Below are 12,184 nucleotides of genomic sequence, written 5' to 3'. Positions count from 1 at the left end.
GCCGAAATATCTTTGGCATCGGGGGAAAAGGTCTAGCTACAACAACATTATATCCACATCATTGTGTCAAAGAATATTTATGTGGAAATTGTATCAGCACAGTATAATATGACATACATGCCACTTCTTCTGATACTTGTCATTGTATCCGTGCTAATAGTAATACTGTCCGTCAACCCAATGGAAGGGGTGATACTTTTACATGCTAGTGTGGTGTGGTGCGTAGGACGATGTCTTCGGAAAAAGTTGGTATCTCACGACCGCACTACAAGTAAAGACAGTTACTGCCAGACGCACCAACAATTCGGAAACGTCGGCGTAGAAACGCTCTCATGTGTTTCCTTTTGTCGCCAGAGCAGAAACTTGTTTATGTTCAAAATGGTTCAAATGGCTCTGAACACTATGGGACTTAACATCTGAGGTCATCAGCCCCCTAGAACTTAGAACTACTTAAACGTGGCAAAGGTTTCATCGAACCACCTTCATAATTCTGTTATTCCAGTCTCTTATAGAGCGCGGGAAGAACAAAAATGTATGTATTTCCGCGCGAGATCTGATTCCCTTATTTTATCATAGTGATCGTTTCTCCCTTTGTAGGTCAGCGTCAACAAAATATATTCGCATTCGGAGGAGAAGTTGGTGATTCGAATTTCGAGAAAAGACTCTGAAGCAACGAGAAATGCCTTTCTTTTAATGATGGCCATCCCAAATCCTGTATCATTTCAGTGACTCTCTCCCCTCTACTTCGCGATAATACGAAACGTGCTGCCATTCTTTGAACATTCTCGATGTATCCCGTCAGTCCTATCTGACAAGGAACCCACACTGCGCGGCAGTATTCTAAAAGAGGACGGACAAGCGTCGTGTAGGCGGTCTCTTTAGTACATCAGTCCTACCAGTAAAATGCAGTCTTTGGTTAGCCTTCCCCACAACATTTTCTGTGTGTTCCCTACAATTCAGCAAGATAACGCCCTCCCACACACGGCGAGAGTTTCTACTGCTCGTCTTCGTGCATCCAAACCGGACCTCGGCCAGTAAGATCGCCGGATTTTTCCCCAATTGAGAACGTTTGGATCATTGCGGTCAGCGCCCTACAACCAGCTCGGGACTTTGACGATGTGACGCGCAATTGGGTAGAATTCAACACGGTATCCCTCAGGTGGAAATCCAGCAACTCTTATCAATCAGTGCCAAGCCGAGTAAGTGCTTGTATAAGCGCCAAAGGTGCACCAATTGTTGAAACTTCCTGGCAGATTAAAAGTGTGTGCCGGACCGAGACTCGAACTCGGGACCTTTGCCTTTCGCGGGCAAGTGCTCTGCCAACTGAGATACCCAAGCACGACTCACGCCCCGTCCTCACAGCTTTACTTCTGCCAGTACCTTGTCTCCTACCTTCCAAACTTTACAGAAACTCTCCTGCGAAGGAGGTATTGTGTACAATATCCTAATTCTGCCTTGTGGTGATATGTATGGTGACCGAAACATTGACGACAAGTATGTCTGCTTCACGTTCCTTTGTGGTCCAACATCGGTCCCCAGTCACATTCGAAATCCCCAGAAATCCCGGTATTACAGGATTCGATTAGCCCGCCAAATGAGATCCACAATGCGGCCTCTTTAAAATTCCTTCAGGTGCCGATAACGCTGACTCACGTAATACGCGGCATTTCCGCGTGCTTCACGGTGATCACGCAACAGCTGTTGCTGTTTGCGGCCCTTTTATACCGTACCATGCATGTTAACAACAACAGACACGCACAGTTGTAGTGCATTCTGCTGGTGGCCGTTCTAGCTGTGACAGAGACTTGCAACTCTGTTTACGTACCCGCTGTTGTACCTGTACTAAATTACATTCACATCCGTCCATGTATTGTGGGTTCTTCACTTTTTTGTCAAGTGGTATATGAGAGTGTAGGGAGGGACGGGAGACACACACACACACAGAGAGAGAGAGAGAGAGAGAGAGAGAGAGAGAGAGAGAGAGAGAGAGAGAGAGACTCTATCTCCAACATTTTACACCAGTCAAAATTAACGTGAAAGTTAAGAAACGTTTGTACACAGGAGAAAGCACGCATTGACCATGAAAACATGTATTGCATAATGTGTTTATTTGAAGTACGAAGTTAGTGGTCTGTTATTTCGAGCACTGTAGTGCGTCAGTGAACATTGAAGACATGCCAGAAAGGAGTTGCCGCCTACAAAACATAGAATTCACTGAATTTCGTCGTATTCTGGAGTGTGCGGAGAGACATGATCGCACACCAGAATCGCCGAACACGACAGACGAAAAGTGTCAGCTGCGTGTGGGACTTGGTGTCGGCGGTCTGAGAAGCCAGTATGTGTTCGTCATTCTCGTGGCGGACAGCTGCAGTTTACGGATCTGCGCCGGTGTCGGCGTACGAGAGAAACGGCATTACTCATCGTAAGGCAACCGATGCGCATATTTTGAGCAATGTTACACCCTGAGTGTCTGGAAGATCTATCGGGAACGGTTTACTGCATTTTGCAAGCTGAAAGGTGATCTGGTTTCCCTTCGTACTTAATCCTCAACCTGAGTTTCCTGATGGTACAGCCTAACACACAAACGAGAAGATGGGAGGATTTAAGTTTGGTAATGAGGACGGATTCTGCTTTGGCGTCAGTACATGTCGTTTGCGACCTTGGCGTCGACCTTGAAAAGACTGCCAGGCGTCATGCTTTATTGAGCCATAGCCTCAACAGCGCATATATATCGAGAATATCGAGCAGCCCATTCCGTTACCGTTCCTGGAACTTGAGGAAGGTATCATCTTCAAGCAGAACAATGGCGGTGTTCGCGTCAACGCGTTACCCGACACGCTAGCCAAATTGGCGGTCGTCTGGACAGCACAATCGTGAAACCTGTTCTCCAATGAGCTTGTTCGGAATATGGTCGGATGGAGTCCGCTCCCGTCGCAGTTATTTGTCAGTAGCGAGTACCGGTGACAGTAGCGTTGATAACCATCTCCAGAGGTGACACTCGACACGTCAGTGATTAACTCTGTGAAGTTTGAAAAATTCTCGTTGCCTTGAGGCAGCAATCCTAATGACAGTCTTCCATTGCGTCGGACGCGCTTCAGTCCGGAACCAAGCGGCTGCTAAGGTCGGAGGTTCCAATCCTGCTTCGGGCATGGATGTGTGTGATGTCCTTAGGTTAGTTACCTTTAAGTAGTTCTAAGTCTACGCTACTTATGACCTCAGATTTTAAGTCCCATAGTGTTCAGAGCCATTCGAACCATTCTTAAATTGTACTCTCTTCTCACTCCCCTCTTTATCTCCGTTTCTCTTTCTTCAAGTGTATATAGGAATATATGCTGATGGCTCAGACAGCGTAATTACTAACTTTGGTTATAGTCAGTCGGGAATGAGGGCAAAGAATCGCATATCGACTGCCGGCCAGCTTGAACCACGTAGTAAGAATTGCAACATTTACTGATGATCTGTTTAAAATATTTAAAAAAAAGCGTCAACAGGAGTACCTACAGAGTTGACAAGTTAAACGGTGACAAAACATTTGTGAAATGAATGTTTTTTGGTCCCATTAATACTTTCATTTTCCTCAATAATGTAGGAGGTGGATGAAACTGGGCTGACCCTCTTGACAGCTGGGTTAGGAGTTTTTGAAAGTTTACTGCAACATTTTTAGAGAGGGCACGTCTTGGTGGTTACAGTGCCGTCGCCGACGTTTCGGATCGCCTGTTGCATCCAAAAAGTCACATCCTCGCCAGAAAACGTGTGCCTAACAGAAGCGCCGGCCGTCGTGTTACACAGGCATAGGACCGCTTCACTGTTAACGGCAGGGCAATTGGGAGGCAGCGAAGCGACACGAAGCTGCCCAGCACCACACACACACACACACACACACACACACACACACACACAGAGAGAGAGAGAGAGAGAGAGAGAGAGAGAGAGAGAGAGAGAGAAGAGAGAGAGAGAGAGAGAGCAAGCAGTACACACACAGTTAGCGGAGCTAAGTGGAGCGATCTGCACTGTGTGTCTAGAGAGACCGAGGCGTAAGATTCATTGCTCCCAGCGGACAGCAACACATGCGCGCAAGAATAATGAACAACGCTTACTGCATTCTAGTGTCCAGTACCACATACCACCCTATAAAGAGCGAATGAGAGCATTCTAGAGCTATTTCCTCAGTACAGCGTGTCCTAGGAGGAAAGATCGATATTCAGGGATATGACAGGAACGATCATTAGAGCAAAAAGTCTAGGAAACATGGCTTTCAAATGTTTAAGAGCGATGAGCACTTCTTAATCTTCGATACTCTAAAACAAATCTTTTCTACTGCAAGTTCTTTCCTTTCCATGTTTTGTGAAGTGATAGAATGGACCAAATCAAGAAAAAAGTCTAGTAAACATGGGCTCTACAGTGCATGTCTTAAGAGCTATAAGCACGTGTTCATCTTCACTAACGCGAAACGCATGTCTTCTACTGAACAAGAGCTTGCTACTCTTAACGTATGCATTTTAGATTCCATGTTTACTAGATAATTTTTTTCTTGTTTTGATCCATACCTTTCAAAAAATAGAAAGCAAAGATCTTGCGGTAGAAGTGGTTTGTTTCACGGTATCGAAGATGAACAGTAGTTCATAGCTCTTTAAAGATATGCACTTTATGACCCATATTTACTAGACTTTTTTGCTTCGAATTATCGTTCCTGACATATCTCTAAATATTGAACAGACCTCCTGGGATACCCTACATAGTACAAAATGAACTGGGCAATGCCGGAAATAAAAGGAAACTGCCACATTACTCCTACCAACAACTACGCTTCCCAAACCAGTGAGAGATGATCTTAAATTAAGGAAAAATAGCAGCCGTTATTCCTGTAATACGCTGTAAAAAATCTTTCACAAAGATCTTTTACACCGGCCGTCTGGACTTGCGGTTCTAGTCGCTTCAGTCTGGACCGCGAGACACCTACGGTCGGAGGTTCGAATCGTGCCTCGTTCATGGATGAGTGTGATGTTCTTAGGTTAGTTAGGTTTAAGTAGTTTTAAGTTCTAGGGGACTGATGACCTCAGATGTTAAGTCCCATAGTGCTCAGAACCATCTGAATCATTTGATCTTTTGCAAATGATGTATCGAAAAATCTTTGACAATGTATAGAGATTTGCTTGATGAAATCTTTCATAAGTTACTCTGTGTGATCCTAGGTTTTATAGAGGTTTTGACACGGATGACGAGCTCAGTGAAATAACGTAGGCCTACGGATGCTGGCATCAGTTCCACGAATTGCGTTCCAACCCCAAAGGAGACCATAGGTGCTAAACCACTTCGAACGAGCACTTTTTCTTTTACTTTGTGCAAATTTTATGTTATATTTTGCTCCAAAGTTTCACTGTAAATACGTAAGAGTGCACTATTAAATTTGTGGAAAGAATTAAGATCATTTTTTGTAACGCTAAGTTTCGTTACTCTTATTTTTACCTGCGATGCAGAAATGAGAACTCTAAAATGTCTAAATAAGACTTGAAAAAGTATTCCGGACGGGTCTGGTAACCTTCTCGTCCCGCTACGGATAATTTTTCTCTTTGCCCCACTTCCTGTACAATGTGCTACTTTTCTCAGATTCATCTTTTTCTTCCATCCCCTTTAATAAGGTGTAGGCGTCATCAGTTTAACAACAAAACGTAGGACGATGCATTTCTTTATACAATATTCACATGCCATGGAAGTTGTGCCCATTTTTGTAGGTGGATGCCTTGTGCTGTTGTCTATAGTCAGGACCTCAGGTGAAAATGCTCACACAGTTACAACTAGCATCTGGGGTAATGTTCTTGTTCTCACTTTGTCCCGTTTGTTCTACCGGGTCGACTTTTATATCGATTGAGGCAATGTTAGTGGTATTTGACGGCCGGATGCCGTCTACGCCACCATTTGCCCCCGGGACGAAATCTGAGAATGCCATCTGTCTGTGTCTATAGTAAATCTCATGTTCAAGTGTTAGGCCGTTTTCTAAATGTTTGCGTTGAATGACATGGGTACCAGCTCAACATTAACCTAGTTCGATGTGGTAAACGGCCTATAAACCACATCCAGCATCGCTGTTAATACTCGAGACGGATTCGATCCGGGGCAGTCTTTACTTCCTCGTATCCTGGAGTCGGCGCCTTAACACGCTCGCCTATCCGGACGGGCACCTGGAGAAGCATATTCTTGTTAAACATAACTACCGAATTCTTAGATATAAGACGAAATTGAGCAATATCAATGTTGTTCTGCTTTGACAATCGTAATTCTGAGGAAATGTGGAATGAACAATTGCTTTCCAGTCTTGCCCCCATTGTTCATGTGAACAAAAATCAAGACCGTCGTGGCTGTACCGGTAGCGCTACGGCAGGTGATGGTGGCGACTGGAGCCTGTAGCAAATAGGTGCGGTGCTTCGCCTTCAGTCTCGGCGGCTGCTACCCGCGCTACAGAAAAGTTCGTGTGTCTGCGTCCACGAGGGGCTTCATTACTGGAACACATTTGACAACTCAGCTGGATTTGCCATGACTTGCTAGCCATCACCATCTTTACGCCACCTTCATTCACATGTAGTCTGTCGAAACCCTTTTATTTTATACTTGCATCGCGTTAAATTTAAGTGGAGACATCAGTGCGGGAAAGGTTTACTAGAACTAACGGGGAAGATCGTCTCTATAAAACAGCTGTAATATTGAAAACAACTAACTGGTAGTATTACATGGTAACATATTTTAAGTTTTCTTTTCGCGGCAATGTCCTGAGATTAGTGAAAAGGAAGATTAACACTGATGTTAGTTAGCAGGATTAAAACGCAGCTTTCTTTTCATGACATAAGTAATAGTTAAAAAGACTGGTTTACGTTTGCAAAAGAAAAGTTGATATTTATGGGTCCCGTTTTAGGCAACAATGTGATGGATGTAATTGTCTTCAAGGGTGTATGTATGTCTGAATTATAAGCATTGATATGACGTTAATAGAAACAACGAGGATGATTATCAAAGAAAGAAAATGCAGTGGTTCAGGTCACGTAGTGTTAGTGAAATTAATTCAGTTCTTAATCATTTCCTTGGCGGGGCAAGCCATTGTCTTCCAACAAACCAGGGGTGCTATTATGAAAAACGCCGTGGGTATAAATCTGGGCCGGCCGATGTAGCCAAGCGGTTCTAGGCGCTACAGTCTGGACCAGCGCGACAGCTACGGTCGCAATTTCGAATCCTGCCTCGGGCATGGATGTGTATGATATCCTTAGGTTAATTAGATTTAAGTAGTTCTAAGTTCTAGGGGACTGATGACTTCAGATGTTAAGTCCCATAGTGCTCAGAGCCATTTGAACCATTCATAAATCTGGTTGTAAATTTCGGAAGCAATATACGCGAACATCAGTGACAATGGATGTTTGAGACAGGCTTACATAGCGTTAGGCAAAGGTAGCCTATTGGTTGAAGCGACTGCAGGAGAAGAGCCGGCAATGTGGTTGCGAGTCCCTCTGTGGTACAGATGTTCAATTGTCACTACGTATTCCAACATACATCGCACTTACGACTTCACTTTCACTGTCAAAACTTCGTTTCTTAGGTGTTGAAAACACTAACATGATACCTCAAGGAGTAATTGTATGAAATGTGCAATTGGTCATGTCAAACTCCTTTTGCTTTTACAGTACTTTAAAGTTTATTAGATGCAGAAAGTGTGTCTGGCCAGGTCATTGTAGCGATGTGAGTGAAGTGCTGAAGTGTAGCCAGCAATGTCGAGGTCAGATGACTGAGGGCGGCCTAGCGGCGACCATCTACCTCTCGTTCCAGAGGTTCCGCCCAACACACGCTCCGTTCAGCAAGGTGTAGCGGTAGCGCCACGTGATCAGCGGAAGCATCGTAAAAGGCCTCGGTGCTACAGTCGACAATAGCCATAAGCATGTTCGCACTGACTACCCAAAACATTGCGATCGGTGCCCACCGTGAGACTGTAAGTCGCCTGGTGGCATTGAAGGCATGATACTCAGTAAGGAAAGCATACAACCGGAGTAGAGACTGCCAAGCACACCATTCAGCGCACACTGTTGAACATGGGATTCTGCAAAAGTGGCCTTATGTGTCTCCATCATCGAGACTGGACCGTAAATCGATAGTAACGTGTTGGCTGATCGGATGATCAGTTGAAATAAATCGATGGTTGCTTCTGGATACGCCGTCATCCAGGCGCACATCTGCACGAAACAGCACCGCATCACTGACGCAAGCCAGTGGGGAAAGCGTTATGCTATGGGAGACATTCAACAGGGCTACCATACAACCTGTGGTAATAACCGTAGGCACCAACTGGGGACAGTGCGAATTTTATTGCGAATCACCTACAACCCTTCATGGTAGGTACCTTTCTTCACAGCAGTGGCATCTTCCAGCAGAAGAACTGCGCGTGTCTCAAGTCCAGATTTCTGCTACAATGATTAGAGGAGCATGATGCTAAAATAAAGTTGATGTCTTGGCCGGCAAATTCACCTGATCTGAACCTGCTGGAACACAACTGAGACTATCGTTTACAGTTCTGCGTCAACAAACCACGGGTTAGTAATTTACGAGAACTGCGTAATATCTGTCAGGTCATCTGGTGCTACATACCTGCGGAAACCTACCAAGGACTTGTGGAATCCACGGCAAACAGAATCGCTGCTACATCCCATTCCAAAGGTGCACCAACGTGCTATTAAGCTGGCGGTCATAATGTGTATGCCCGACCGCTGTAGGGCGCCCTCGTCCTCATGGTCATTGCCGCATCTAGCAGTGCGTTTACTTCTTTCAGTTTGTATGCCGCTGGTGTTTCCTACTTATTTCCACGGGTGGATGCTGAAACTTGGTTCATTTCTCGGCGGGGATTAAAAGTACGTGGGGTAGTCAAATACACCCATGCTCATAAATTAAGGATAACGCTGATACATGGTGAAACAACGCTCTGGTGGACGGTTTGCGGGTTTAAATCACCTCGGGGTATGACCGTGAGGTGCATTTGACTTACGGTCGTTGCACGGTGGCCCTGGCAGCAGTCCACACACACAGAGGTGTGTTGGTGCATGTCAGAGTACGGTGCAGCGAGTAAGTTTGCAGACGTTTTCAGACGTGCTAATGGTGGCTGTGTGTTGAAAATGGCTCAAATAACACATATTGATGACGTTATGAGGGGTAGAATACTAGTGCGACTGGAGGCTGGTCAAACACAGCAGGTCGTAGCACGGGCCCTCCGTGTGCCACAAAGTATGATCTCAAGATTACGACAACGATTCCAGCAGACAGGAAACATGTACAGGCGCTACAGTACGGAACGTCCATAGTGTACAACACCCCAAGAAGAACGATATCTCACCATCAGTGCTCGCAGACGGCCACGGAGTACTGCAGGTAGCTTTGCTCAGGACCTTACTGCAGCCACTGGAACAGTTCTCTCCGGACACACAGTCTACAGACGCCTGAACAGACATGGTTTATTCGCCCGGAGACCTGCAAGGTGCATTTCACTGACCCTTGGTCACAGGAAAGCCTGTAAAGCCTGGTGTCAAGAACACAGTGCATGGTCATTGGAACAGATGTCCCAGGTTATGTTCACAGACGAGTCCAGTGAACGGTGATTCTCGCTGGGTTTTCATCAGGTGTGAACCAGGAACCAGATACCAACCCCGTAATGACCTTGAAAGGGACTATTATGGAGGTCGTGGTTTGATGGTTTGAGGTAGGATTATGTTTGCTGCACGTACATCCCTGCATGTCTTCGACAGAGGAACTGTAACAGATCAGGTGCATCGGGACGTCATTTTGCGCCAGTATGTCCGCCTTTTCAGGGGTGCAGTTTGTCCCACCTTCCTCCTGGTGGATGATAACGCACGGCCCCACTGAGCTGCCATCATGGAGGAGTACCTTGAATCAGAAGATATCAGACGAATGGAGTGGCCTGCCTGTTCTCCATACATAAACCCCATCGAGCACGTATGCGATGCTCTCGGTCGACATATCGCTGCACGTCTTAAAACCGCTAGGACACTTCAGAAGCTCCGACAGGCATTGGTGTAAGAATGGGAAGCCATACCACAGCAGCTGCTCGACCACCTGATGCAGAGTATTCTAATCCGTTGTGCGGCCTGTGTACGTGTGCATGGTGATCATATCCCATACTAATGTCGGGGCACATGCGCAGGAAACAGTGACGTTTTGTAGCAAATGTGTTTCGGGACGGGTTTCCCAGCTTATCACCAATACCGTGTACGTACAGATCTGTGTCGTGTGTTTTTCCTATGTGCCTATGCTATTGGCGCCAGTTTTGTGTAGTGCCACGTTGTGTGGCACCATATTCTTCAATTATCCTTATTTTATGAGCATGAGTGTATTTTAATTACCTTGAAAAAATAGTTACGTAATTAATTTTTTTTACTTCTAAGCAGGTAGACGTTTACAAATAAAAAATTAATTACGTAACTATCTTTTCGATGTGATTGTTGAAACTTTATATTAACGTTCTTATAACACGTGAACAGTGCTGGTCATTTGGGTATGTAGACGATGATTTACACGGTGTGCTAATTTGCTCTCCTTCCTGATTACACTTCAGCAGGGTAAGACACTGGTGACCCACCGAGTGCAATGCGACGCCCTCGCGCAGCAACCACTAGGTACAGCTGCTGACTGCGCGCTGTGTTCTGTCCCTGCAGGTGAAGAAGAAGCGGCGCGTGGTGGCGCGTGCGCAGTGCCGCAACGTGAAGACGGAGTGCCCGGCGCCCAGCTGCGACCACCCCGTGCTGCAGCCCGGCCGCTGCTGCAAGGTCTGCCCCGGCGACGACGCCTTCAGTGAGTACCGGCCACTGTCTTCGCTCTCCGCCCATCCTGTCAGTAGCTTCTAATGTCCTGCTCTCAGTACTGTTCACTGCGTCTCCTACCATCCTGTCCAACTGAGAGTATAATGTGACTCCAGGAAATTTGAGCTACCATAAGGCTCGATGCTAGGTCCAGGTTTGTATTATGGTACTAGCATCTAATTGTTTTACCTGTACGGGGTTCATAGACATTTACCTTGATCTTTGTGCGAAATGTGCCAGTTCTTCATGACAACACTCTTGGTTGACGATGAAGGCAGCACTCTAGCACTGACAGGAAGTACCACCTACTACTTCCCATTGCGTGACTTTCAACTGAGGAAGTTCGCTGTACCACCATGCTGAATACTCGTTGTGTTATCTGTTTGTAATTACTTGTATAGGTGGGGATACAGACACACGTATGTATTATGGTTAGAAGCTTAAATTTTAAATAGCCATAAGGTCTTGTACATAAATAATTAAAAGCTTTAGCTTATTTAGCCGGCCGTGGTGGCCGCGCGGTTCTAGGCGCGTCAGTCCGGAACCGCGCGACTGTTACGGTCGCAGGTTCGAATCCTGCCTCGGGCATGGACGTGTGTGATGTCCTTAGGTTAGATAGGTTTAAGTAGTTCTAAGTTCTAGGGGACTGATGACCTCAGATGTTTAGTCCCATAGTGCTCAGAGCCATTTGAACCTTTAGCTGATTTAGATATCAAACTAATTCTCTCAACACAAGTACTTTTTTAGATTTAATTAGACCTTTAGTGTCCCAAAATGTGCGTCTCTCTACTAGGGATCGTCAAGTGGCTTTTCTTTCGCATTTCTGAAGGTGTCTCTGGTGCTGTTTTATCAGCTATAACGTAAAGCTCTTATGTGGCGTTTCTTGTGACGCCAAATATCATTGGAAAACGTCGTTTCGTTTATCACTACAAACGAAGTATTGTTAAGTGTAATTCTGCGTACCCAGTCGATACAACAGGCTGGCGATATCTCATTCAGAGATGTTCATCGTGGACGACAGAAAAAACGGAAGAAGCAACTGAATGAAGCGTGCACAATACTCCCTTTACTGTGACGCGACAAAACAGAGCTCAGCAGTCACTGCTGAGAACAATGAACATTTTATCCTCTCATCTTCAATATATTCCCATGGCTCAAACGTTGTCCCAAAAATACTTGATGTTCTCAGTATAAATTTTCACTCTCCAGCGAAGTTTGCACTGATCTGCAACTTTCTGATGGATTGTGCCATACTAGGACTTGAACCTGGTACTTGCGGAATGTATCGCAGGAAGTCAAGCTGCGAGGAGGGGTGGGAGTTAAGCTTGGATAACTCTGGTTCG

General features: G+C 45.6%; 1 protein-coding gene across 1 annotated transcript in view; it reads left to right on the top strand.

Annotated features, from left to right (window-relative positions):
- LOC126355051 (dorsal-ventral patterning protein Sog-like) overlaps positions 1-12,184 on the top strand; it is a 445,293-nt gene that overhangs the window by 356,476 nt on the left and 76,633 nt on the right. Inside the window, exon 3 of the mRNA XM_050005204.1 lies at positions 10,698-10,833. Within this exon, the coding sequence (XP_049861161.1) occupies positions 10,698-10,833 (136 nt within the window). The remainder of the gene's footprint in view (positions 1-10,697; positions 10,834-12,184) is intronic.

Source organism: Schistocerca gregaria, chromosome 3 (assembly GCF_023897955.1).
Source record: "Schistocerca gregaria isolate iqSchGreg1 chromosome 3, iqSchGreg1.2, whole genome shotgun sequence".
NCBI lineage: Eukaryota > Metazoa > Arthropoda > Insecta > Orthoptera > Acrididae > Schistocerca > Schistocerca gregaria.
The sequence above is the reverse complement of the archived record's forward strand: the minus strand, read 5'-3'. Positions and strand labels throughout refer to the sequence as shown.